Below are 27,995 nucleotides of genomic sequence, written 5' to 3'. Positions count from 1 at the left end.
AGTTGTGTCTATAAAGTCCCAGGCAGGAAACATGATGCTTCCTTTACATCGCACGCACCCTTTCTGGCACCATGACTCCACAACTTAGGAAGTGGACAGCTATCTTTGTGATATGTATTGTACTGATACACCAGGTGAGCCTAGATAAGCCATAGACATAGATCTATAGATAGCCCTTCCACACAGAAAATAAGCGATTATTTTTTTTACTGATATTTATTCTTACAATTTAATAAAAATCTATTGAAAGTGAAAAAATTAGGCTATAAAAACTACCAATTTGCAATGGGATCTCACACGCTTTCTCAGAATCGGAATAGTTTGTTGTCTATAGTTTGTTCTTTTGCTACACCTAAAACAAGTTTGCTATTTAGAGTAGCTGAGTGGAAAATGTCAGAAAATTATTTTTCTCTGTCTTTATCTATATTTCCTTACCTTTTTTTGAAAATTTCATTTAGCTTTATCAAATTTTTGAATTAAGTACTTCATTTAGAGCTTGTTCACACCATAACGCGGTGAGGGAAACTCGTGTTTTATGCTGATTTATGTTATTATGTTCATAATGCGCTGGGTGTGCGATCTGCTGCGAGTGTTAATGTATTCCTAGCGACACCCCAAATGCAGATCACAAAAGAAGTGTGTTGGCCTGCACCGGATCGCAAGGTTCTGCAGTACCCTGCGATCTGGTGCAGTGTGTTTTTGATAAGTAGTGCATGCAATATTTTTGATTTCAGCCCATTCAAATGAATGGGTTGAAAATTGCAATGGGACCATGTTACTGTGCAACTAAGATGTGAACTGGAACATAGTCTGTCTTGTCAGTATGCCTCAATTTAATGTTAAAGAGCTAGTAATATGCTTTATAAATGCATATAGTTAATTAGGGTGCTTTCTAAAACGTATTATAATTTGAAATAATTTTCTGTTTGTGGAGAGTCATTTTTCTGTACATAGATGACTTCCCTACAATAATCTTTTTAAAGGACATGGCCATACACCAGTTACATTTTTTTTTTTTTTTATTGTTTTCGGAACATTTGTTTGATTTTCTAATGCTTAGTGGGGTCAAATCGGGATGAGAAATTTCAAAGAACAAGGATGGAAAACTTTTCCCAAACAAATTAAATTTTATCTGTGTATGTGGATTTTGTTCTGGAAAAATGTGCATATTGTAAAAAAACTCATATAATAGGTCTGTGATTCCATCCAAACAGCAGGCCTGGACAAAATTAGTTGACTTATTAGTGATGGCAAGAAATAATGTTCTGACAAAGGATTTTTTATACAAATGTTGGAAAGAAAATGTAATCATGTGTGCCCAGCTTTAGGCTCTTCTTGTACTATCTATATGATAAATGCAGACTCAAAAAAATTGCACAGTAATTAGAAATACATTTTTTTTATAGGTGGCTAATACATTTAATAAACTCTAGCGATCTTTTTCCGGTATATTCTACCCCTCACCAGCAGCCAGCCAGAAATATTTCTTGGCTACAGAGAAGTCTTTGGGGAGTTCTCTGCTATCAGGGTGCAGAACAAAGCATAGAAAATAGAAGTTTGGCAAGCAGCTTGGCAAACTGCTGGACAAGGGTCTCCGGATCTGTGGCATAAGGGTAAATGTAATGTACTTCATTAAACTTTTGTGCCCCATATTGAAGCTCTAACATTCTGCCCAATTTCATTAATAATCTAATCTTCTTTGGCACTGTAAAACCGAGGGGCCAGTTTATAAAGCAGCAGTATGTTATGACTTTACCACATTCATATTGTGGTATAAAAAAAAGTTTTCTTTTTTTTTGTTGCTTAAAGGTTTTTGTGTTGTGCTTTACAAATGAGTTCCCTGCTTCACATTTTTTCAGACTGAAGCAAAAGAAGCTCTGTTCACTTTAATGAATTAAAAAAAAAATTATTTTTAAGTGCCGTGCAGGAATTGGAGAGCCCAGACAAAAGACCCATCATATTCAGGGTTATACATGAGCACTCTATAGGATAGGCTTCATATTACACCCAGCATTTTGTGAATGACTTGTAAAATGCAGGAACTATGTGAAATAAACACTGTGGTGTTCAGCAGAAAATAGATAGCGGTATCCATTTTGCTGTTATAAATCAGACCCTATGTGTTCTAAACAAAGGTAATATCACAAATAAAGAAAAAATATATTGCGCTAACCTAAAACTGGTGAAATAAAGCAGCTACACATGAATGTGCCAAAATTCATATAAACAGAAAAACTACAATGTAGCGCTGAAATAATAATAAAAATGTGAAGTGTATAACACTGAAAAAAGGAAGTCCAAATCTCAAATTAATAAATGAGTCTTTGAAGTTTGTGAAGTACAAATATGAAACTCAAATTTGATAATTCACACAGAGTGTAACCCAAAGAGTGAAAATGTGATGTGTCACACAATGTATAAACCAAGAAATAGTCCCGGACAGGCTTCACTTCAGTGACATCAAAGTAGATAAAAATGGGTACTCTTACTGGAACCACTGGACCAGTGCGTGAACACTAGGTCATGCAGGCACATATAGATGGAACCCCGATGAGACCACACCAGTCTATGCGCCACTGGAAGGACTGTAGATCCTCAGGCCAACAAGGGAACGGTCTACATCACCACGGAAGCTCAAATTCTCCTCGGAACCACTGGACCAGTGCGTGAACACTAGGTCGTACAGGCATATATAGATGGAACCTTGATGAGACCACACCAGTAAGGATCCTCAGGCCAACAAGGGAATCTGCACCACGATCTGCATCACCACGGAAGCTCTAATCCTCCTTTCCAAAAATCAAAAAATGAAATGGCAAAAGAGGGAAATTCCGGCCAAAGGTTGGGTGGTATATGGAGCCAAACTCGTGATAAGGATCATATGCAAAATAAAAAAATTAAAACAGCTTCCCATAGTGTAGATTGAAAAAAATAAACAAATAGCTGTTTATTGGCATAAAACCAGCATAAAGATAACAATAAAAGTAGAAAATAAAAACGTGATCACATGTTAAAAAGCAATACAGGGAACATGATAACCTCACCCTACGAATTTCGTCCAATAGGACTTCAACAGGAGTATGACAAATAAGTACATGACGTTTAGTAGGGTAACAGCAAAAAATATATGTCAGAAAACTGATCATAGGAGCTTACACACACACAAATATCTATGCAGTATGTCTAAAAAGTTAAATGAATGGTCCAATATCTCAACGGCAACATGGGCCAGGTGCGCACGCATGCACATGGCTATCCAGAGACATGTCAAGAAGCGCCACCTAATGTGGAGTGCACATGACCATCAGGTTAGTGTGAGAGGTAGGGTCACAGTGCAATGGTGCAATGAATTATCATTGAGTTCTGCTACAAATTGAGTTGAATGCTGATGCATGAAATGTTAGTACAGGTGTACAGGATGGCACCTGTGGGCAGACACAATGTAAGTACGACTGGGTTAAATGCTTTCGTGATGGGAAGGAGACAGAGGATGAGCCATGTTTGAGTCGGCTGTCGACAAGAAGAACCCCAGACTTGAAAATGCTGGTACAAGATTGGCAACTGACTCTGCCATTGATGGCGGAGGAATTGGTCATTAACGAGGACACAGTGCACACCATTATCTGCAAACATTTGGATAAGCTGTGGAAGGTGGTCCAGACTTCACCAGCTTAAGATCCATCACTTTCCTTAGTGACTCTGTATATGCACAGTAGTTTCATTTTCTGCCAGCATTGTGCTTCTTTTCTGTGAGACCTCTCTCTTCTGTTACTCCCTGGCTAGGTCCCTAGTAAGCTTCGTATTGCAGCTGGACCCAAGAAAGGGGATCTAGGCCACTAGGAAAGGGAACCAAAGCATACCAATCACTTCACTACCAGGGCCCTAAGTCACCCCCACCAAGTGACTAATTTCTCAGTCAACTGGCTTTTATAGTTCTTGAGTCTCCAACCCACAAACATTCTGTGACACCACTCTTAAGTGTTAACACAGCCTTCATGTTTAGATTTCTCATTCCCGAACCCAGATGTTTTGGTGTGATCTCCATAGGATGCATACACCAACATGTACTCTTGAAAAATGCAGACCAGGCAAAGCTCTTCATCAGCTGAATTATTTTATTCAGAACAAAAAAAGAGAAAAGGAGGAAGAGACTTTGAGGTGCCATACGTAATCCCAAAAAGTTAAGACGCAAAACCTCAATTGACAAATTTTACAAAATGTTATTAGTACATAGATTAATAATGCTTCATAAAAACATTTCAAGAAAATCTACACCATCCCTAAAAAAGCACTTATTTCTGCTTTGTCCAGTTTGTCATACATTGATATATAACATATTGTACATATATCCTGGCATCACACTTTATTTTCAATCTCTTTATTCATTTTCATTATATCAAATATATAAAAACTTTTTCATACATTAACTTTTTTTGAATAAATCCCCCAAATACCCCCTTCCCTACCTCTCTCACTCCCACTCCCTCTCATCTCCCATTCCTCTCTGTCTACCCTCTTCGCCTGTTCCCACCATCTCTACATATCTCTGCTTAAATTCCTTCCACATTTTCCACTTATTTTCAAATCTTTCTATTTCCTCATCTCCACTATATCTTAAATATTCCATGTTGTAAATATAATTTCTTTTTTTACACCAGCTTCCAATCGTGGGACTTTCCACTTCTTGCCAATGTTGGGGAATTAAACTTTTTGCTGTGTTCATCAGATGGGGTACCAATGTCCTCTTATATTTATTTTTTGACATTTCTACCTCATGAAACAAACACCTCCAAGGTTCCTCCAGTATCTCTATATTAGTATTCTCTTTTATCCCTTGCAACACCTCTCTCCTGATTTTTTTAATTTTGAGACATGTCCACCATATGTGGGCCATGGTTCCCACAGCATTGCATCCGCGTCAGCAAAACCTTGATGTCTCACTTTGGTATTTATGTGCTATCTCTGGTGTTATATACCAGCATGAAATACATTTGTAGTTAATTTCAATTGTATTGCTGTCTATTGCCGTGCCACATTTGCATTTGACCAGTTGCAGTTTACAAATTTATTATCGGTTTGCGCTTCAAAGTCCGCTGGTTAATTACTTTTCCAGCGCACCAATTAAGGTACATATCTGCGAGATGTTTTAACATATGGGAGATAATTAAGGATACCTGCTTGATAACCTGGTCATGATATCGGTGGAGGGAGGAGAGCAGCTGAGGTCCTTTAGAAGTGGGAGATAATCCATATTTACATGCTGTATGTGACCCTCTGTAGTGGGGGGTCATGAAGTTCTGGTAAGAAGTGATTTTGGCTATATGGTGGTGGATCAAGCACCTGCCACACAGTAGAAGATTTGATAATTCTTCATTCATCTATATTTTTATTTCACAAGGACTTTGTTGAAATTTGCACGTTTATATATTTTTAACACATCGGGTGTTTATCATATTGTTTATTGTTGATCACTGTTATTATTTATCCTATACCCCCAATTTCTTATGAGTTGGGGTGTAATAGGTCTATTCGATATTTGCACATTATTATTTAGTTCATGCTTAATGGTTTCTTACCTTATAGAATTTTATTTGGGATTTATGGTTTAGCGCAGCTTATATAATTTTTCATGTGTTTTCTCTGTAGTTATGTGATACAGTTAAGCCGCAGCTGAACAAAGTTCTATTGTGAACAATTAGTACACAATTCTTTTTACCATAGCGCAGTTTCTTTTTTTCTTATCCACACATTTTAAATATCTTTTCCAAATATAAATCTTCCTCTCGCTTTCCCAATTCTCTTTCCCATTTCACTATAAACGGCGGTACCTCCGGCCCCTTAATTCTCACTAATATTTTATATATCCAGGAGATCCCTTTCCTTGTAGTTGATGCTGAACATAAGTGCTCAAACGGCAATAGGGTCTCTCTGGATCGAATTGGTTGCGGCAATGTAGACACAAAATGTTTCAGCTGGGTGTACCACCATTCATCTATCACCGTTAATTCTTTTTTGTGTTTTAGTTCCTGTAGTGTATATATTTTTCCTTTTTGATCCCAGATTGCAAGAACTTTCTGAGTTATTTGATGTGTATTTTTACTTAATTCTCTAAATTGTGATAGTATCCATATAATCTTCCCCAGTGGTTCGTTACTAATAGTGTTTTACAAATCCACCCATCTTTTTTCTTTGTTATTTTTTACCCATTCTAACACCCGTGAAAGCAATACTGCGTTATGGTAATTTTTGAAATCAGTCACCTCCAGTCCTCCTTGCCGTTTATCTTTATTCAGAAATGAAATGAAACGTATCATTGGCTTCTTTCTCTGCCAAATAAACCTTGATATTATGTTTTTTAATGTCTAAATGTCTTTAATGTCTTAAAATAAGCCTGTGGGAGAGAGATTGGTAATGTTTGCATTTTATACAGAATCTTCGGCAAAATGGCCATTTTAATGATATTTACTCTCCCTATTCAAGAGCGGTACCTTGTTTGCGAATTTATTAATTTCTGTTTTTATTTCATTCAGTAACAGGACAAAATTTACTTGATACATTGTCCCTATGGCAGGTGCAATTTTTACTCCTAGGTACTTTAATTCCTTTTCCTTCCACGGAACTCTCATTTCAGGGCCAGCTCTTCCTGTTTCCTCACGTTTATATTCAGAATTTCTGATTTAGAGGGATTCTTTTTAAGATTTGAGATTTTTCCTTAAGACTTTACTAACTTCATTAAGTTGGGTAATGTTATCCTAGGCCTATCTACGTAAAACAAAATGTCATTTGCGTATGCAGCTATTTTATGTTCTTCCTCTCCTATCTTAATTCCTCTTGTATCTTGGTTCTTTCGAATCCCTGCTCAGCTTCTTTGGCAGCACACTTAAACTTCCCCTGACCAGAAGGCATCATCACCCTGTACAATTACAATGCAAATTGGTGTAAACAAAAAACATATCGCATTAAAAAGAACATTACATAGAAAGGTACAACTCCAATTCCAAAAAAAGCAGAAAACATATCAAATTAAAATAAATAAATAAATGTACTTTTGAAATTGATGGCAACATGATGTCTCAAAACAGTTGGGACAGGGCAACAAAAAGTGGTACGAACAAGGAAGAGTTGGTTGAACATTTTGCAATTAATTAGGTTCATTGGCAACAGGTCACAGGTAACATTATTGGGTATAAAAAGAGCATCTCAGAGTGTTTCAGACCTAAAGATAGGCAAATATTCCCCAGCTGCATCTAAAAATTGTTGAACAATTTCAGAATAATGTTCCTCAATGTAAAATTGCAAAGACTTTAAATATATCATCAGTTACAGTACATAATATCATTAAAAATGTGCATGGGACAAGGCCAAAACACAATATTGGATTGTTCATGATCTTCTGGCCCTCAGATGGCACAGTATTAAAAACAGGCATGATTCTGTAATGGACATTACTGCAGGCTCAGGAATACTTATAAAAATCACTGTCTGTGAACACAAAAATGGAAGGTAAAGCTTTATCATACAAAGAAGAAGCCCTATCTGAACATGATCCAGAAATGCCATGGTCTCCTCTGGGCCAAAGCTCATTTAAATTTGTCTGTTTCAAAGTGGAAAACTGTTCTGTGGTCAGAAAAGTCAAACTTTAGAGAGGAAGTAAGAACAGTAAGAGAGAGTGAGAGCAATAACACCAAATTTAACACACCTGCTCCCCATTCACATCTGAGATCTTGTAACATCGAGGAGGGAACATTTCTAATTGGGACCAATTTGGATATTTTCAATTAGGGGTGTACTCATTGTTGTTGCCAGTGGTTTAGACATCAATGGCTATGTGTTGAGTTGTTTTGAGGGGACAGCAAATTTACACTGTTATAAAAGCTGTACACTCAGTAATCTACATTGTAGCAAAGTGTAATTTCTTCAGTGCTGTCACATGAAAAGATATAATAAAATATTTACAAAAATGTGAGGGGTGTACTCACTTTTGTGAGATACTTTATATGACAAAGACTTAGGACTGTTGAGCATTTAGAATCCTATATCAGGCAAGAATTTAACAATGTTCCTCTACCAAAACTCCGGTAAATGGTCTTCTCAGTTCTCAGACATTTACAAAGTGTTTTTAAAGGAAGAGGTGATGCTACACTGTAGCAAACATGGCACCGGTCCAACTTTTTTGAGACGTGTTGCTGCCATCTATTATGTATAGTATAGATTTATGGGATTTACACGTCATTGCATTCTGTGTTAATGTACATTTTACACAGCGTCCCAACTTTTTTTTAGAATTGGGAGTTGTAGAAAATGAGGTAGTAGGCACCTGCCTACAAATTAGTCATTTGTGACTGCTCATTAGCAACCTGTGTAGGTCCTGGGCTAAGCAGACTTTACAATGCTGTACTTGTATATCTCTTTAGGCCCCTTTCACACTTGTGCTACTTGTCCTGCGACTTGGGACTGCAAAGTCGCAAGACAAGTCGTAATCCGCGATATCCAAATATCCATACCCTTCGCTATAAAGAAGCTTATCCTGCTTTTAACTAATACACTTTCTCCATCAGCTCATCCCCCACAGCCAGGGGCGGACTGACCATTGGGCCACTCGGGCACTGCCCGAGGGCCCCGTGCCACTAGGGGGCCCCATCAGGGTTGCCAGCCTCAGTAAAACCAGGGACAGTATGTAAAAATCTGTGTTTTTTTTACATCTCTCTCTGAAATGTCCCTTACCGACATCCTTTTGGTCTAAAAATCCTTAGATTATAGTTACCCCACCTCTCCAGTACCTACCTGTCTGATTGCCTGGGGGCCCCATAATCTCCTATTGCCCGGGGGCCCCATGAGTTGTCAGTCCGCCCCTGCCCACAGCTATTACCATTGGTATCAATTGACCCTCCCTTCTAGATTGTAAACTCTAACGAGCAGGGCCCTCTGATTCCTCTTGTGCCAAATTGTAATGTAACTGTAATGTCTAGCTTAATTTTGTTAAGCGCTGTGCAAACTGTTGGCGCTATATAAATCCTGTATAATAATATCCAATGAGTACCATTCAAATCCGTGCAACTTCTTTGGTCCGACTTTGATGTGACTCGAGGTCCATAGACCTCAAAATAACACAGGTATTGCTTCAAGTCACGTGACTTTCAGTTTGCACAAGTGTGAAAGGTGCCTTAGGTAGAGTGTGCAATCTGGTCTATGGCTTTTCAGTGTCGTCATCCCTTTCTGCAGCACAGATATCAGATTTATTGTAGACTTCCAAATCTTGGAGAATTTAGGATGGTACTGTGTGCAACACAAATTGCTCTTCTTGCCACTCAGCTTGGGGTCATCAGACCTCATTATTGTCACAATTGTCATTTTGCAAGGTGACAGTCTCTCTCTCTTTTTTTTTGTTCTCACTATCTAACTTAAATATAGTTAATATATAAACACGGGTTTGAGATTGAGGTTGGTGGGTTTGTTGCGGAAGCTATAACACCCCCACCTGAATAAATCTGAAGGAATGAGGTATAAGAAATATTGGTTCTGTATTATAAAGGTATTGTATTAGGAAAGAGACTAACAGATTATAATGAACTATAATGAACTATCGAAATGAAAGGAAATGAAGACTATACTGAATATACTGAAACTTAAATGGAATTTAGATAAACAGTGTGATCCCCCATGAAATAACGAGGAGAAGTATATAATAAAGGAAGGTACGGGAGGGTGGGGGGGAGAATGAGGGAATGTGTGAATAAGAGTATTAGATGCAATAACAATATAGACAGAATTCCCATCGCTCTCTGTTTCTTCTTTCTTTCTGGGGAGCCGTATTGTATATAGTTTGCAATCTATGTAATATATGTGAAATATGTTATGCTGAAGATATTACAATAGACTGGTGGATTGTGCTTAGGAAGCTCGGCCTGGGGCAGCTGAGCTCAACCACATACCCTGAATAGGCCAAACACACAAAGAACGGGAAAACCGGAATTTGAGTGGTTAAAGGCAGTATAGCTTTAGGGAACCGTAGGAGGCTGGAGGCAATTGCCAACGACCGACCTAGGGACCAACAGGGGGAGGAGTGAGTGGGGGTAGGATATAAGGGGGGGGTGGTGGTTTTGTTTTTTCTCTCCTCTCCCACTCCTCCCTCATGTATACTCTATTTGTTGGGGAGGCATTGATACGGGAGAATTAATTATCTATTGCATTCAAATATTGTGAACTGTGAGAAGGAGTAAAAAGTAGATGGAATCCCTAACAATAATGCCCTTTAATGTAAAGGGATTAAATATCCCCGAAAAAAGATGAATGTTATTTCAAGCTCTAAAGAGGTTACAAATAGATATAGCATTCATCCAAGAAACACATTTTAGGGAAAAAAAAACTTCCTTTGTTAAGAAATAGGAGCTTTCCAATGGTGTACCATGCAAACAACCCTGATTCTAAAACTAAGGGGGTAACCATCATGATATTGAATAAAATAGCATGGAACTTCTGGGATTCTCTGGCAGATGTAAATGGGAGATATCTGTTCATTAAGGGAACTATTGGGGGGCCAGAGTGACATTAGCAACATATTACGCCCCTAATGTACAGCAAGATGAAAATATTAGGAAAACTTATGTAGTGTTTGGAAGGACAGTTGATCATGGGAGGAGATCTTAGTGTCCCCCCTATCCCCAATGAAGTTACCTCCTCAGGGACATCGTCAGTGTCGCTTAAAATAAGGAAAGGGATCTGTAAAGCAATATTAGAAGCAAGACTGGTGGATATATGGAGTATATTGCATCCTAAGGAAAATGACTAATCTTTCTTTTTGAATGCTCATAAGGTGTATTCACGAATAGATATATTTTTTGTTCCACATAGACAACTATGTTCAGTTAGAGAAGCCTCTATTGGTTTAATTACTTGGTCAGATCACGTCCCAATCTTTCTAAAGTATAACCTTTTAGAAAGAAGTCATTCAACTTCGATGATGTGGAAGTTGAATGAAAGCCTTCTTCAGGACTCAGTAGTGATAGAAGATGTGGGGAAAGAGATAAAATACTTTTTTCAGGAAAACCGAGAGTTCAGAAAGCCCCCCTGGAGTAATTTGGGAAACGCACAAAGCAGTAATATGGGGAATACTGATTAAACATGGATCGAGGATCAAGAAGGAAAGAGAAGCTAAACTATCAAAACTCCTAACAAAAATTCAACAACTGGAGGCCTGACATAAACAGGCTCAGACAATAGAAGAACGAGAATTATTACATACACGTAGACAAGTGACAGATTTACTGCAGTATAAAGCCAAAATGGCAATACAGATGCAAGTATAGTTATGAGTCGGGTAACAAATGTGGAAAACAACTGGTGAGGGCGTTGCGTGAAATACACATACATACCAGTAATAAGGAGAGAAAATGGAGAGGAGGTGCAACTACCCGGACAGATCTCAGAGGCGTTTGGCGATTTCTACTCCTCACTCTATAATCTGAACTTGGCAGATCCAGACCAGGCAAAGATGGAGGAATATCTAGCCTCAAGTGGAATGCTGAGTCTGACCGCTGTAGCGCAGAAGGAGTTGGATTCGCCAATCACATTAGAGGAGGTACAAAATGCAATAAGAGAAGCAAAAATTGGGAAATCGCCGGGGCTGGATGGCCTATCGGACCATTATTATAATGTATTCATGCCAGAATTAGGCCCTTATATGGTCAAATTGTTTAATAAACTAGGAGATACAGTCTTTTTCCACTCAGAAACAGTGAAAGCTATGATTTCGGTTATACCAAAAGAGGGCAAAGATTTGAAGCTATGTGGAAGCTATAGACCGATATCTCTCTTGAATGCTGACTTGAAAATATTCAGTAAGATAATAGCCTTGAGGATTCAACAGCAACTGCCCTCATTGATTCATCAAGATCAAGTGGGATTTGTGTCAACAAGAGATTCAAGGGACAATACTACCAAAGCCCTAAATCTAATGCAAATAGCCAACTCGACTGAGACCCCCTGCGTCTTTCTTGGTACAGACACTGAGAAGGCTTTTGATTGAGTGGGATCAGAATTTATGTTTGTGGTTCTTCGACATATAAAACTAGGGGGGAAAATTATCAGATGGATAGCAAGTATGTACAAAGGAACCACAGCTCAGGTCAAAGTAAACGGAGTAGTGTCACCTTCGTTTGCGATAACAAACGGGACAAGATAAGGGTGTCTGTTGTCCCCTTTGTTATTTGCATTGATCCTCGAACCATTGTTGTGCAAAGTACGGTCTAATAAGGACATCCGAGGAATAACCATAGGAGGAATCCAAAACAAAGTAGCAGCTTATGCAGATGATAAGCTTTTTTCAGTGACAAACTTGGCAATCTCACTCCTGAATCTTTTTAGGGAGATTGAGCTATATAGTACATTATCTTTTTTTAAATAAACTTTTCGAAGTCAGAGGCCTTGATGGTAGCAGCCCCTAAGGGAATGAGAAATCTAATTAAATCAAATTACAAATTCAGATGGGCGGACCATATGGATCTATATTGTGGAGGATCCTAAAAAAAAATATATGAATAAAATTTTGTGCCAGTATTAAGCAGAGTACGTGGACTACTGGAGAGATTTTCACTTAATGATACTCGATTTTATCACTCCCCCCCCCCTTTTTTTCTTTCTCCCTTTTTTTTATTTTTTATCATATATCACATTTGTATATATTGGTTTTTACGTGCATATACATTTTTTAAATAGCACTATATAGACACGTCTATAACATTTTCCTGCACATCATACACATGCTCACTTGCACACACTTTTTGTTTCTACGCATACACTGTTGTATATTACAATCACATGGTTCACATTTTTATGCACATTTTCCCATCCCCTTCCTTCCCTTTTTTTTCCCCACATATTATGGATTTTATATATATATATATATATATATATATATATATATATATATATATATGTGTACACAGAATCACACATATTGTTTACACATATGCACACTTGAGCAATCAGTTTAGTTTGGGGTTCTTTTTAATTTTTATTAGTCTATTTGGGGCCTCTTTTCACTGGTTTCAATTAAAGACTCAACATAGGGATCACAGGTGTGGAGATTCTAGACTAATGGGCTGCCAGCCGTCACAAAATTTAACTATTGATCACAAGATCATAGGAGGTCACCTATGGAGTATATATTTGTTCCTCACTTAGAGTAATAACTAGCTATGAGTAAGCGCTGATTTCAGTGCAAAATGAGTCAGCACTTTTTTGTTTCATATTCTCTTTTTTGCTGTGGTTTGTGTGATGTGGTAATTTTTTACTTGGAAAATAAAGGCACAAACTACTTCAGATTCGATCCGGAATGCGGCTGTCCAGAGTTTTCTTTTCTCTATCCATTGGTTTGTGCAATTAGCCTGCAGCTGGGACTCCCTTTGTCTGAAAATTAAGCAGTTTTTCAGGTGGATCGGCCAGGAGAATACATTCCTGGTTTGGAAGAATTAACATAATCAAGATGACTATTTTACCAAAACTCATATACCTCCTCCAGGCAGTCCCAATCTCAATACCAAGGGAATTTTTCAAAAATATTCAAACATTACCTACCAAATTAATTTGGTCGTATAAACAACCAAGGATTAAGAGGACATTATTGTCATTACTTAAACAACATGGAGGGCTGGGAGTTCTGGGCATATATAAGTATTACCAGGCTGTACACATGGGCCGGTTGTTGGACTGATGTCGACACGGGGAATTGAAAATTTGGACTAAACTAGAGCGATCACAGTGTAGGGAGTTATTACATAGAGCACCTTGGTGCTATAGAAATCTGACATCCAATCCTAAATTACATCCCACAATAGGACCTACACAGCAGATATGTTATAATCTGTTAGTCAAAAATAGTCTATCTACACAGAATTCACCACTGGTCCCTATATTAGGCAACCCGCAGTTTCTACCAGGGATACAGAAAGGACCATTTAAGAAACTGATTAGGGATGGCTGAACTGTTCGCCCGGCGGTCGGTTTGCGGCGAATTTCGGCTGTTCGGAGTCCGCCCGATCGGTGGACTATTCCCGCTGTTCGTCCGGCGGACTTACGTGTTTACTGTGAAAAAAAACTTTGACCTATGATGACACATCCATCATGTGGTACAGGACAGCCAATTGAGACATTACAGCACATGGACACTTGGACATTCCCCCTAAATTATAAATAGACCAGATCCGGCGGCCATTTTACATTCTTTCTACTGTCACTATAGGGAGAGGTTGCTGTGTGGAGCAGGGAGAGACTGCAGTGACACAAATCGCTAGCTATTAGGTCCACAAAAGTCCTTTTAAGGACTGGTATGGTATAGGAGTAGTACAGTATATAGGGTTGAGTGAACTGCTGTGCTTGTAAATCCAGAAGCCTGTCTTTAGTGAGTGCAGGGAGGACAGTGTGTAGCAGGGACTGTCAGTTTAATCATTAGCTGTTACTATTAGGTCCACAAAAGCCCTTTTCAGGACTGGTATGGTGTAGTAGTACAGGATATAGTTATTGTTGCAGCAGCCTGTGTTTTGTCAGTTTAAATAGGGACAGACAAGAAGCTGTGTGTAGCAGTGAGGGACAGTCAGTTTAATCATTAGCTGTTACTATTAGGTCCACAAAGGTCCTTTTCAAGATAATAGTAATATGGTAATAGGGTTGTACACCAGGGCTCGACAAAACCCGGTCGCCAGGTCGCATTGGCGACTAGAAATAGCGACCTCGCGCCTGGGGCAGCACAGCTGGGGGTATCCTGTGTCTGTGGACCCCCCCAGCGTGATCGCGTCGGGCCGCTCCGCCGGCGGCCAAAAATTTAGGCCGCGGTTTTGAGGCCTTCTGCGGTCCTATGATTCCTTATGGAATCTGGCGCCCTCTTGTGGTCGCCGTTGGTATGACAAACCAGCAATGTTAATGAAGATTCCTCTGCCTGTATTATATTACCTGCCTCTTCTTCCCTTTATTTAGAACCCCCTAAACATTATATATATTTTTTATTCTAACACCGTAGAGAATAAAATGGTGGTTGTTGCAATACTGTCTGTCACACCGTATTTGTGCAGCGGACTTACAAGCGCACTTTTGTTGGGAAAAATAATTTAGTTAATAAAAAAATAAGACAACAGTAAAGTTAGCCCAATTATTTTTTATATTGTGAAAGATAATGTTACGCCGAGTAAATTGATACCCAACATGTCACGCTTCAAAATTGCACCCGCTCATGGAATGGCGACAAACCTTTACCCTTTAAAATCTGCATAGGCGACGTTTAAAAAAATTCTACAGGTTGCACGTTTTGAGTTACAGAGGTCTGGGGTAGAATTATTGCTCTCGCTCTACTGATCACAGGGCTACCTACTATGTGTGGTTCGAACGTTTAAAAATTATTATTTTTTCTGCTTTATTTTAACTTTTTTTTTTCCACTGTTCTTTTAAAAAAAATGTTGTCACTTTTATTCTTATTACAAGGAATGTAAAAATCCCTTGTAATAGAAAAAGCATGACAGGTCCTCTTAAATATGAGATCTGGGGTCAGAGAGACCTCGGATCTCATATTTACACTAAAATGCAATTGAAAAAAAAATTGTCATTTGAAAAAAATAAATAAAATGTCCCTCTAAGAGCTATGGGCAATGACTTTGAGACGGGGGGGGGGGGGGGGGCGGCGACGGCGCTGCTATCTTCCCCTCACTCGTCTCCATGTCAGGCCAGGGACAGGTCCGGATTGTTGTCACGGACCTAGCTCCTAACTTTTTAAGCTGGCTCCTAGATTCCAAGCAAATTTGTCAACCCCTGTTGTACACGTATAATATTCTTTCTTCCAAATATAGAAAGAATATTATACTTGACTGCTGCCCTTCTGCTGCAGTAGTCCTTTATGAGTATAGGGACTGAGGTACAGTCTGCTAATCACAACCTACTAGTTCCACAAAGGTCCTTCTAAGGACTGGTAAGGTATAGTGTACTAAAGTATATAGGGTTGAGTGAGGTACAGTCTGTTAATCCTTAAGGACTGGTATAGGTCCACAATATATAGGGTTGAGGTGCACTACTGCCCTTCTGCTGCAGTAGTCCTTTATCAGTATAGGGACTGAGGTACAGTCTGCTAATCACAACCTACTAGTTCCACAAAGGTCCTTCTAAGGACTGGTAAGGTATAGTGTACTACAGTATATAGGGTTGAGTGAGGTACAGTCTGTTAATAACAACCTACTAGTTCCACAAAGGTCCTTCTAAGGACTGGTAAGGTATAGCATACTAGAGTATATAGGGTTGAGTGAGGTACAGTCTGCTAATCCTTAAGGACTGGTATAAGTCCACAATATATAAGGTTGATGTGCACTACTCGCTGACTGCTGCCCTATTCTGCAGCAGTCCTTTATGAGTATAGGGACTGAGGTACAGTCTGCTAATCACAACCTACTAGTTCCACAAAGGTCCTTCTAAGGACTGGTAAGGTATAGCGTACTACAGTATATAGGGTTGAGTGAGGTACAGCCTGCTAATCACAACCTACTAGTTCCACAAAGGTCCTTCTAAGGACTGGTAAGGTATAGTGTACTACAGTATATAGGGTTGAGTGAGGTACAGTCTGCTAATCCTTAAGGACTGGTATAGGTCCACAATATATAGGGTTGAGGTGCACTACTGCTGACTGCTGCCCTTCTGCTGCAGTAGTCCTTTATGAGTATAGGGACTAAGGTACAGTCTGCTAATCACAACCTACTAGTTCCACAAAGGTCCTTCTAAGGACTGGTAAGGTATAGCGTACTACAGTATATAGGGTTGAGTGAGGTACAGTCTGCTAATCCTTAAGGACTGGTATAGGTCCACAATATATAGGGTTGAGGTGCACTACTGCTGACTGCTGCCCTTCTGCTGCAGTAATCCTTTATGAGTATAGGGACTGAGGTACAGTCTGCTAATCACAACCTACTAGCTCCACAAAAGTCCTTCTAAGGACTGGTAAGGTATAGTGTACTACAGTATATAGGGTTGAGTGAGGTACAGTCTGCTAATCACAACCTACTAGTTCCACAAAGGTCCTCAAGGACTGGTATAGGTGTACTATTTGGTGTGCAGTATATAGTTGTGTAATACACGTATAAAATACTTGTACATATAGAAAGCATAGTAGTGCGTTTCCACTGTGCAGCATTGTGACTGCTGAGCGGTTCTGCAGCGATACTACAAAGAGTGACAAACGCAATCCAAAAAAAAAGTATTGTAACTGGTGTGATAGACCAGTGGCCCCCAAAAACAACAGATTGAAGCGGGGTGTTATATACCTTCTTCCACATACATACTGCACTTCTGTAGAGAGTTTTGTCACAGGGTCATTTAAAAAATGACAGGCAGAGGAAGAGGCAGGCCCTTCCGCAGGGGTGGTAGGGGTAGGGAAGGAGCAACAGGCTTGAGCCAAAGTGGGAAATTGCAGAAGGTGTGTGTGATTACGTCAAAGGAAGCACCAGAATTGGTTGAGTGGCTCACTCAGCCTTACTCTTCTGCACCCTCTGCTGTGCATATTATGAGGGGCTCCCACCATCCCTGTGCTATGCTCATTATGAGGGGCTCCCACCATCCCTGTGCTATGCTGACTTCCTCCTGGGCTCTCTATCACGGTGCTGGTGTCAGTGCTCTATATCACGGTGCTGGTGATTAGAAAATTAATATGATACAATCCATATTTAAAACTGCAAAATGTACAAAATTACAGGAGCAGAACTATAGAACTCTCTCACAATGGTCTAAAACCCCGGAAAAACTCCAAAAACACTTCCCGAATACATCAAATGAATGTTGGAGATGTCAGAAGGAACAGGGAACCTTCTTACATATATTTTGATCTTGCCCCAAAGTCCGGAAATACTGGAAAGAGATACAAGAGATCATTTCAGAAATTTAGCGAGAAAGAAATAGGTGATGACACAGCGTTATTTTTTTTACATCCGTCAGAGATCCAGAGGAAAACGTATAGGAATTCTATCCTGTGTCATTTAATAAATGCAGCTAAGGCTTGCATACCACTTAAATGGAAACAGACACAACTGCTGATGGTGAGTATGTGGCTTAAAAAGGTAGAGGAAGTGAACAGGATGGAAGACCTAGTATGGACAGCTAGAAAAAAAAAAAAAGAAGGATCTACTTAGAAATTTGGACACCGTGGAATTGTTATATCTCTTCTGAGGAAGGAAAAAGACAGATGGAGGTGTTATAGAGGAGAGATGGGGGGGGGGGGGGATATATAGAGAGTGTTTTTATTTTTGGGGGGGGGGGGCGGAGGTTAAAGAAATAGACTTCAAATAGGGGAGGTAGGTGGAATAGTGGAAGATAGCAGTTGAATTTTGGCCAGGCCTTGGGATAGCGTCACCCTAGGTTCAGGCATTTAAAACAGTATGGGGGTTGGAATATAGAGGGAGATTACCCCCCCCTGTTTCCACCCTTTTAACCCTTCTTCTTTTTCAACTAATTTAGATGCTGTTATTAAACAGACCAGATACAATTTTATGGAAGTTCAGATATAAAGTGAATAGAATATTTTGATTTGTTTTGGGTTATACATATATTAAGGAATATATTGTTAAGTAACGGAAAGAGTTTTTATTTAAGCTTTTTTTCTTGTTTGAAATGGTAAAAAGAAAAATAAAGAAATTATAAAAAAAGAAAGAGAAACTGATGTTTTATACTGGTTTGTCATACAGGGTGTACTCATTGTAAAGCGCTGCGTAAAACTGTTGGCGCTATATAAATCGTTAATAATAATAATACTCATGACACCAGAATCTCATAACATAATGGGGTTTTTCAGAGGCTCTCTGCTGATATTGATAACTTCTAAACATAGCAAACTGAAACCAGCTACAGGGAGGGAAAAGGGGTGGAGTCACCGCTCTCTTCCAATTGTGCCTGTGTGTAGATGTCAGCTTAAGCTATTAAGCTCTGTAGACAAGTTTTTTTTTAAACAAAGCTGCTTAGGAAATTGGATTAAAAAAAAAAATAGTATATATATATATATATATATATATATATATATATATATATATACTGAGTCATTAACACAATGTTGTGATTAATAAAACAGTCCCACACTTCTGCCTTGCCAACAAACTTCTTTATATCCCCCGGTGTAGCCCTGCATGCACAGTTTGTTCAGTATTGTTAGTAAATTCGTGTACTGTGTACAGTTCACCTACACAAGATCTATACACCTAAATTGGAAACGCAAGCAGAGAGGGCAACGGTTTGTCTATTTTCAACATTTAAGCCTCATCAGTCCTAACCCCCCCCCCCCCAGGCCTGGCAAGAATTGTGTGGCTGTGACATCTGATTTTTGTTCATGTAAAAAGCAAGTTGAGCAGTACATAATATATACTTATATTAATGCCCTTATAGCAATATACGTGTTCTGAATAGCTATTTATCATATAATCAACATCTAATGTTTTAAGAAATAAAAGTACTGAGTGAAATGTCTCTTTTCAGCTGGAAGGGGCTCCCATGAGTAATACCGCAAGATCCCAGACACTGCTGAGACTTCGAAGGATGACTCCATTTTGGAGAGGGTTATCACTGCGTCCAGTTGGCGCTTCATGCAGAGATGACACAGAATGCCTTACAAGACTATGCAGGTAATTTACACATGTAATGCACTGCCTGGGGAGGCCTAAGTTATGTTTGCTTGAGAATAACTGGTTATGACGTTGACCTAGCTGCTGCACCAAAATAGAATTAACAAACAATAAAGATATAAACTACTACAATGTTCCTTCATCTATTTTGTTTACTAAGGTGTTTTCCTTTTGCTAGTCGCTAGAAGCAGGGTGGATTAGCTAATAATATTGCCCTAACAATTTAACAAACATGGAATGCCATTTACACAGGGATTGCAATATGTTATCAATTTGCAGAAGGAGCAGTGATGCCAGCTATAGATGGTTTGAATCTCGGCCAGTTCAGCAGGTACTGGCTGAGATTGGTACCATGTATGGGCAAGCTGAATGTACCAAGTTGAACAAAATTTGGATACAGCCAGCCTGCTGGATTTTACATGGGATTATAGCTAGCAGCTGGTATAGCCGCTAGCAATAATCACTGTCTTCTCCCCGGCGGGGATGGCTTTTCCTGTCAGGAAAATACAATGGCTCGGCAGGAAGGATTCCCCTGTCAACAGTTGCAGGCAGTGGCGGCTGTTGAAGTTTAAGGATGGGTAGTCCCTTAGACCCGCTTTCCTTTTTTTCACCCCTCCCACTTATAAGCCCCACCCCTTATAGAATCTACCCACTACTTACCTGTATTTCACTTGTGTCCACCCATAGTGTCAGGAGTATACAGCTCAGCATCACAGGACAGAGTATACAGCTCAGCCTCACAGATCAGGGTATATGCAGATCAAGGTATATACAGCTCAGCCTCACAGATCAGGGTATATAGCTCAGTGTCAAAGACCAGGGTATATAGCCCAGCATTACATATTGTATGTGTATATATATATATATATATATATATATATATATATAGCCCAGCAATACAGATAGTGTATATAGCCCATCAATACAGCTATAGCTCAGAATTTTAGTGTATATAGACCAGTAATCCAGATAGTGTATGTAGCCCAGCTCCAGTGGCAGCAAAGGCCCCCCCCCAGGTCCGACACTTACTGGGCTGTAGGGAGGATCCTCCTGTGTTTCCACTCTCTTCCATTCCTCCACAGTGCGGGCAGCAGTGGCAGAGGTGTTCATTCTACCTGATTCCACCACTTGCCAAAGCGCCGATAGGCATCCAATGGGATCGCCAGGTGCTTTGGTCAATCAGGAAACAGGTTTTATACCTGCTTCTTGATTGGCCGAGAGAAGGATCAGTGTTGCAACAGCGAATTTCATTTGCTGTTGCAACACACCTGGGTGGGCTCCAGATGCAATGCTGTGTGTCTCAAGTCCATCCTATTTTGAAGCCTATTAGAGCCTATGGCTCTAATCAGGTGCTTCAAAAAAAAGACCCTGGCTGCTCTAATTCATATGCGCGGTGACCTGAAAGGAGCCGGACACATGAATAGGGGGCGGGCGTGGAAAGATTCATGCTATGCATGAATCTATCCAGTGCATATAGAGGGTGGAGAGGAGAGAGGGGGTGGTGCACGGGCATCTCTAAATGATGGGCTGCCACTGGTTACAGGAAAGAACCACCATTGCAGAACCATTGCATAGCACTGCAAGCTAGAAGCATATATTGCATATTTTCCCATTAAGGGTATTTACAGTCAGGAAACTTAAACCAACATGCTGGTGATATCTGGTATCGAAACACTACTTTAAAATGCAATGTTTCAGAAAAATCCCCATCGTCATTCTCCTAATGAATAGCACTCCTTCAATCCCGCTCTCATTTACAGTAGCGTCGAAATTCCAAAAATAATTTAAAACAGCAAAGTGGAGATGTACCGTGGATTGTTGCACAGAGGGGTTTCCATCAATTATAGTCCGTCTAAAACACCTACAATTTTCAAGGCATGTTGGTGTACTAAAGTGGAAGTCTGGTTCAAACCTAACTAAAACATACTCTTATCCCCATTCTAACTACCCTGTAAAGGAAATATGTCTATAGTTTCATAATCTAAGGGCATTCTGGTCCAGTCACGTGATTGGCTCCGAGCCCCAGAATCATTCCTTTACAGGATAGTTAGTATAGAACTTATTAAGGGGGTGGGAGCATATTTAAGTTAGATTAGGTTTATATTGGACTTCCATTTTAAATGTCTTAACAGAAATGCAATTTACTCTATTTTTTTTTTTATTGCTAAATGCAGCAAGAAAGCTCCTGCAATCTGCTGAAAAGTGCTACAGGGGTCAGAGTGCAAAGCTTTCACATAATTTCTCTAAGCTCCTGCACATAAAACAATATGATGTCAGTCTAAAGCTGGCCATACATAGTTCAGTTTTCTTTCAGTCAGCCAACCGATAGATCAACTTCTCATAAATAAGGGAACAGCCATATGTGGATTTAATTTCGATCCATGCATGTCCAGATTTAATGACTGCAGATGGAGCTATTCACTGATAAGGCTGTCTTTGATGTCCACATCTAAGCAGCTACAGCAATAGAAAGGGTATGTACAGAAAGGCACTTCTAAGTGCAGAACGTCAGCAATTTTATTAAAAGGCAGCAATTAAAAACATGATTGCAGAGTAAACAGACTTATCAATGTATGAAGTCCTCCCGAGATGCTATTCCATGTCACTGTGCTGGCTAGCAGCTGAAGGAACCAAGAGCTTGGAGGAGCAACATGGCTGCTGCACTTCCTGAAACCCCTGTGGGACATGAGGCAGAAGTGACCTCAGCAAGGGGGAGGTCACTGCACTTAGAAGGTTCCTACTTACCAATCTCCAAAAATAGAAATGGTGACAATGTTGCAACAATTACCTACAGATGGAAGAATGTTGTCAACTTTTCAAAACAAGCACCTATTCAATGGTTCTTCTAGCAGGTTCAGTGCCTTGAAAAAGTATTCATACCCCTTGAAATTTTACACATTTTGTCCTGTTACATCCAAAACCTAAATGTATTTTATTGGGTTTTTATGTGATAGACCAAAACAAAGTGGCAAATAATTGTGAAGTGGAAGGAAATGATAAATGGTTTTCAATTTTTTTTACAAATAAATATCTGAAAAGTGTGTCATGCATTTGTATTTAGCCCCCTTTACACTGATATCCCTAAATAAAATCTAGTGAAACAAATTGCCTTCAGAAGTCACCTAATTAGTAAATAGAGTCCACCTGTGCGTAAATTAGTCTTACATACATACAGCTGTTCTGTGAAGCCCTCAGAGGGTTTAAGAGAACTTTCGTGAACAAAATGCATCATGAAGGCCAAGGAACACACCAAACAGGTCAGGGATAAAGTTGTGAAGAAGTTTAAAGGAGAGTTAGGATAAAAAAAAATCCCGAACTTTGAACATCTCACGGAGCACCGTTCAATCCATCATTTGAAAATGGAAAGTGTATGGGCAACTGCAAACCTACCAAGACATGGCCCTCCACCTAAACTGACAGGCCGGGCAAGGAGAGTATTAATCAGAGAAGCAGCCAAGAGGCCCATGGTAACTCTGGAGGAGCTGTAGAGATCCACAGCTCAGGTGGGGGAATCTGTTCACAAGACAACTATTAGCCGTGCACTCCACAAATCTGGCCTTTATGGAAGAGTGGCAAGAAGAAAGCCATTGTTGAATAAAGTCATGAGAAGTCCTGTTTACGAGAAGCCATGTGGGGGACACAGCAAACATGTGGAAGAAGGTGCTCTGGTCAGATGAGACCAAAATTTAACCTTTTGGCCTAAAAAGCAAAATGGTATGTGTGGAGGAATACTAACAATGCACATCACCCTGAACACACCATCCCTACCGTGAATGGTGGTGGCAGCATCATGTTGTGGGGATGCTTTTCTTCAGCAGGGACAGGGAAGCTGGTCAGAGTTGATGGGAAGATGGATGGAGCCAAATACGGGGCAATCCTTGAAGAAAACTTGTTGGCGTTCGCAAAAGACTTGAGACTGGGGCGGAGGTTCACCTTCCAGCAGAACGACGGCCCTAAACATACAGCCAGAGGTGCAATGGAATGGTTTAGAGCAAAGCATATTCATGTGTTAGAATGGCCCAGTCAAAGTCCAGACCTAAATCCAATTGAGAATCTGTGGCAAGACTTGAAAATTGCTGTTCACAGATGCTCTCCATCCAATCTGGCAGAGCTTGAGCTATTTTGCAAAGAAGAATGGGCAAAAGTTTCACTCTCTAGATGTGCAGAGCTGGTAGAGGCATTTCCAAAAAGACTTGCAGCTGTAATTGCAGGGAAAGGGGGTTCTACAAAGTATTGATTTAGGGGGCTGAATACAAATGCACCCCACACGTTTCACATATTTGTAAACAATTTTAAAAACCATGTATCATTTTCCTTTCACTTCACAATTATGTGCCACTTTGTGTTGGTCTATCGCATACAATACAATTACGTTTTTGGTTGCAAAATTTTAAGAGGTATGAATACTTTTTCAAGGCGCTGTATTTAATATATATATTCCTAGGGGTAGTTAGAAATCCCAGTAAAAGCAGCCCTATATCACATATTCTATAAAGAAAGGGAACAGAGGGCGCACTAGCCTAGCACATTATCTTTGCGACAATTTAATATTTAAAATGATATATAAAATATATTCACAAACAAACAAAATAAGTTAAGCAGAATATAGTCCTTATATTGACTTATTTAATTTGTGAGTATATTTTATACATCCTTTTAAATATTAAATGGTTGCAAAGATAATGCTCTTGGCTAGTGCGACCTCTGTTCCTTTTCTTTACAGAGTTTGATTTGGGTATCCCTGCATTTTGTGAGTGGCAGCACAGCCATTATGGTAGCTTAGGAAGAAAACTAGAATCGCACTAAACCTTTGAATTAAGTATGTGAACCCCTAAACAAACCAATTAAAAAGTGATCCAAAATTGGTGTGAAAAAAAAGGTTCACATACTTAATTCACAGGTTTAGTGCGATTCTAGTTTTCTTTCTATTTTATTCATTTATTATTTTTTATACAGACAGTTGATGCTGGTTAGGTGCATCTGTTTAGTTACATTTATATATCTTAGCGCAGTTTCTTTGTTTCCATATTATGGTGGCTTAACCCAGTAGAGACACATTTTCAATCAGCTGTACAGTAACTTCTCAAGCACAGTACTGCTTTTCTTTTAGGTCTATATCACATATTGCATGAGATATTATAGTTCCTTTAGGTAACTGCATGGAAAATTTTATATATAATGTCTTTTCTTTTCCAGAAACCAACGTTGCTCCTTAAAGGCATTTGCAGATTAACAACAATCTTCTGCTGATATTAAGAGCAATGGGAAAAATGTCATCAATGAATGCAGATAAACTTAGATCATTCTCTCTGCAAGAAATTATTTATTGGTTACTGAGCTCATCGGTGTACAATTTGCACTCAGTTTTTATGAATATTTATTGATATGTAATATATTATTTTTTAAGCAAGACTTTTTCACAAGTAGATGAATTGAAGAAAGATGTGTAATGAATAAGAACTTAACTCTCCAGTGAAAACCTTCAGCACTCTTAATTCCCCCCCAAAGAAGTACCGTATATCCAAATGCAGCCTCCAATGAAAAATTTTCAAACACAATAAAATAAATGCAACACAATCAAAATGAAATATTAAACTTGGTCTTCATACCAAAATAAATAATAATACTAATACGTTAAAAAAAAAAAAAGGTTCCAAAAACAATCATAGAGCTCTAACACATCTTTTGCCATAGAACTGTGCACAACAAAATAAAAATCATCGGTTATGTAAAATAGCAGCATCCAAATCCAAATACTTTACATGCAATACAAAACATGGCTAGCATGTCCACACAGTAGGCTTATGCTAGTGGTTTCATGCTTATAGTGAGCTGGAATCATTAACACAATCTTACTGTGTGGACAACCTTAAAATCTATAATATTGTATACAATTGTATTAAAGTAGAACTATAGGCAAAGCTTTTTTTTTTTTTTTATATGGGATAGAGGAGTTATAATCCCTGTTGGTTTTATTTTTTTATTTTACCACCTGTGCTCCATTCAAGAGATTTCCCTTCACTTCCTGTCCTATAGCCAAAATAGGAAGTGAGAAGAGAGCTTATAGAGAGCTGGAATCACTAACACAATCTTACTGTGTGCACACACTTTATATCTATAATATTGCATATTATATTATTTCTGTTATATTAACGTAGAATTATAGGCAACTTTTTTTTTTTTTTTATATTGGCTAGAGTAAGGGAGGGGTATAATCCCTTTTGATTTTTTTTTTTTTTTTTTTACCACCTGTGCTCCATGCAAGAGATTTCTCTTCACTGCCCGTCCTATAGCCAAAACAGGAAGTGCTAGGAAATCCCTGCAAATTAAGGGAATCCCTTGTGGTCCCCAGGCCACCAGAACTAGTGTCCCTATCCTAAGATTTCCCCTTTATTACTATTCCCTTTTAGGGTTAATTCTGAAGATCATATTTAATATTTATTTTTGATAGTGCTGAATTGGATTTATTTTATTATCAATACAAAACGGTCCTGAACTGGCTCATGATTAAAATACTGCTTGAACACAAAACATTTAGACTGGCTTGTGGGTACTCAATAAGATGTACTTCAAGTAAAAAATCAAACCTTGCTGATAAAAATTTTCAGGTCAAATAAATACTAGAAGTAAACTTTATTGTAGTATTACCAGCTGCTGTATGTATCCCAGTTCCTTCCCAAAAATCAAGCACTAAGTGTGAGAATCTGTCTCGCTAGGATTACATACTTAAGATTGTGTAATGAGACAAAAATGGCTGGGAACAGCAGTGTGCCAGTCACTTGAATAGGGCGTTGTGCCAGTGTAGTGTGCCAGTCACTTGAATAGGGCGTTCTGTATACCGTGTACTGATTTTTCCCTGGGACATCACAGTTACCACACTTACAATAAAACATTTAACTTTTTGCCAGTTTTAGAAAATCATGAAAAATTGTAAAAAAAAATCATGACAGTAATTTTTAATATTGAATTACAAAAGGATTTGTGTAGCAATTTTCATTGCAACAAAAACGCAGCTTTATAGATTTACTGTTAGAATTCCACAAAAAATATTTATATGCTGCTGTTTCAGGTTATTCTTAAAGTCAGTTAATTGGATGGGACTTAAAAGGATAGGCGCACCACAAACTAAAAATGCTGTTTAATTTTTAGTATTCAAAGCAAACATGCCCATCCATCCCCATGCCTTCATGATTTATTTTGTTGAGCAGAGACTTTGAAAAAGACCCCCCTAGCTTTTCAAGCCATGACCTTTTTGAATAAGGGCAGATGATTGATGTAGCATTTACTTCCTGGAATCTATCTGCCCTTAGCTCAGGCATGAGGGTGTGCTCATCTTTCCAGATGAAAGAAAAACAAAAAGGCTCATGAAGTCTCCTGCAATGTATTGACATCATTTGACCTAGGCCAGAAAGCCACAAATTAGAAACAACAGAAGAAATGTAAAAAAAAAAAAAAAAAAAAAAGTAAAACAAGTAAATATGATATACTTTCCTATTTACTAATGCAAGCAACATAACGATTCACAATAATTTGTTGACTGCATAGGATGCATTAAGGTGAAAAAACACAGATGTTTACAGCCCCTTTAAGGCCCCATGCACACGAGACGCTGTTAAACACGCGTTCAGAGGCAGTTGGACACTTTTTTCAACTGCCCCTGAACTCATTCAATGTTATCCTATGTGTTCATGTACACAGTCTCATTTTTTTTTACATTTTTAGGCAGTTGCGTTTAACCTCGTTTTTCCAGAAGCAAAAAATGGGTTTAGACGCAAAAGTTTTCCACGTTTCAGATGCCAAACGCGGCAAAACGCCAGTACCGAATTTAGCCACGTTTGCGTTTATAAGCATTTTTAAAGGTGTCCTCAAAAATTATGGCAAATGATGAAAAACCATTAAAAATATATTTTAAACAATTGTAATTGCTTGCAATGATTCATAGACCATTTATATACCCTAATGAGCCCTTGATCCAATCAAATACACCACTAGCATTGCTGTTATCCAAAGTATAATTGGAATTTGACTCATATGTTGTTAGATTTGAACAAGCAACTTGTGGCAGGTGACGTGGCAAGTGGACAATCCACAACTTGTGGCAGGTGACGTGGCAAGTGATGTGGCAAATGGACAATCCACAACTTGTGGCAAGTGACATGGCAAATGGATAATCCAGAACTTGTGGCAGGTGACGTGGCAAATGGACAATCAAGAACTTGTGGCAGGTGACGTGGCAAGTGGACAATCCACAACTTGTGGCTGGTGACGTGGCAAGTGGACAATCCACAGCTTTTGGCAAGTGACGTGGCAATTGGACAATCCAAAACTTGTGGCAGGTGACATGCTAAATACAAGTACACTGCA

The 27,995-nt window shown here is 39.0% G+C and overlaps 1 protein-coding gene across 1 annotated transcript; it reads left to right on the top strand.

Annotated features, from left to right (window-relative positions):
- Nucleotides 1-9: 9 nt before the first annotated feature.
- Nucleotides 10-27,553, top strand: LEAP2 (liver enriched antimicrobial peptide 2). The gene is made up of 3 exons (XM_077473206.1): nt 10-134; nt 19,486-19,631; nt 24,828-27,553. The coding sequence occupies exons 1-3, from the start codon at nt 72-74 to the stop codon at nt 24,862-24,864; spliced, it is 246 nt and encodes an 81-aa protein (XP_077329332.1). The 5' UTR covers nt 10-71; the 3' UTR covers nt 24,865-27,553.
- The last annotated feature ends 442 nt before the right edge of the window (nt 27,554-27,995 follow it).

The sequence above is a fragment of the Lithobates pipiens genome, unplaced genomic scaffold (assembly GCF_037356315.1).
Source record: "Lithobates pipiens isolate NorthernLeopardFrog02 unplaced genomic scaffold, aLitPip1_a1.2 Scaffold_8, whole genome shotgun sequence".
Classification (NCBI taxonomy): domain Eukaryota; kingdom Metazoa; phylum Chordata; class Amphibia; order Anura; family Ranidae; genus Lithobates; species Lithobates pipiens.
This window is presented reverse-complemented; position numbering and strand designations above follow the sequence as displayed.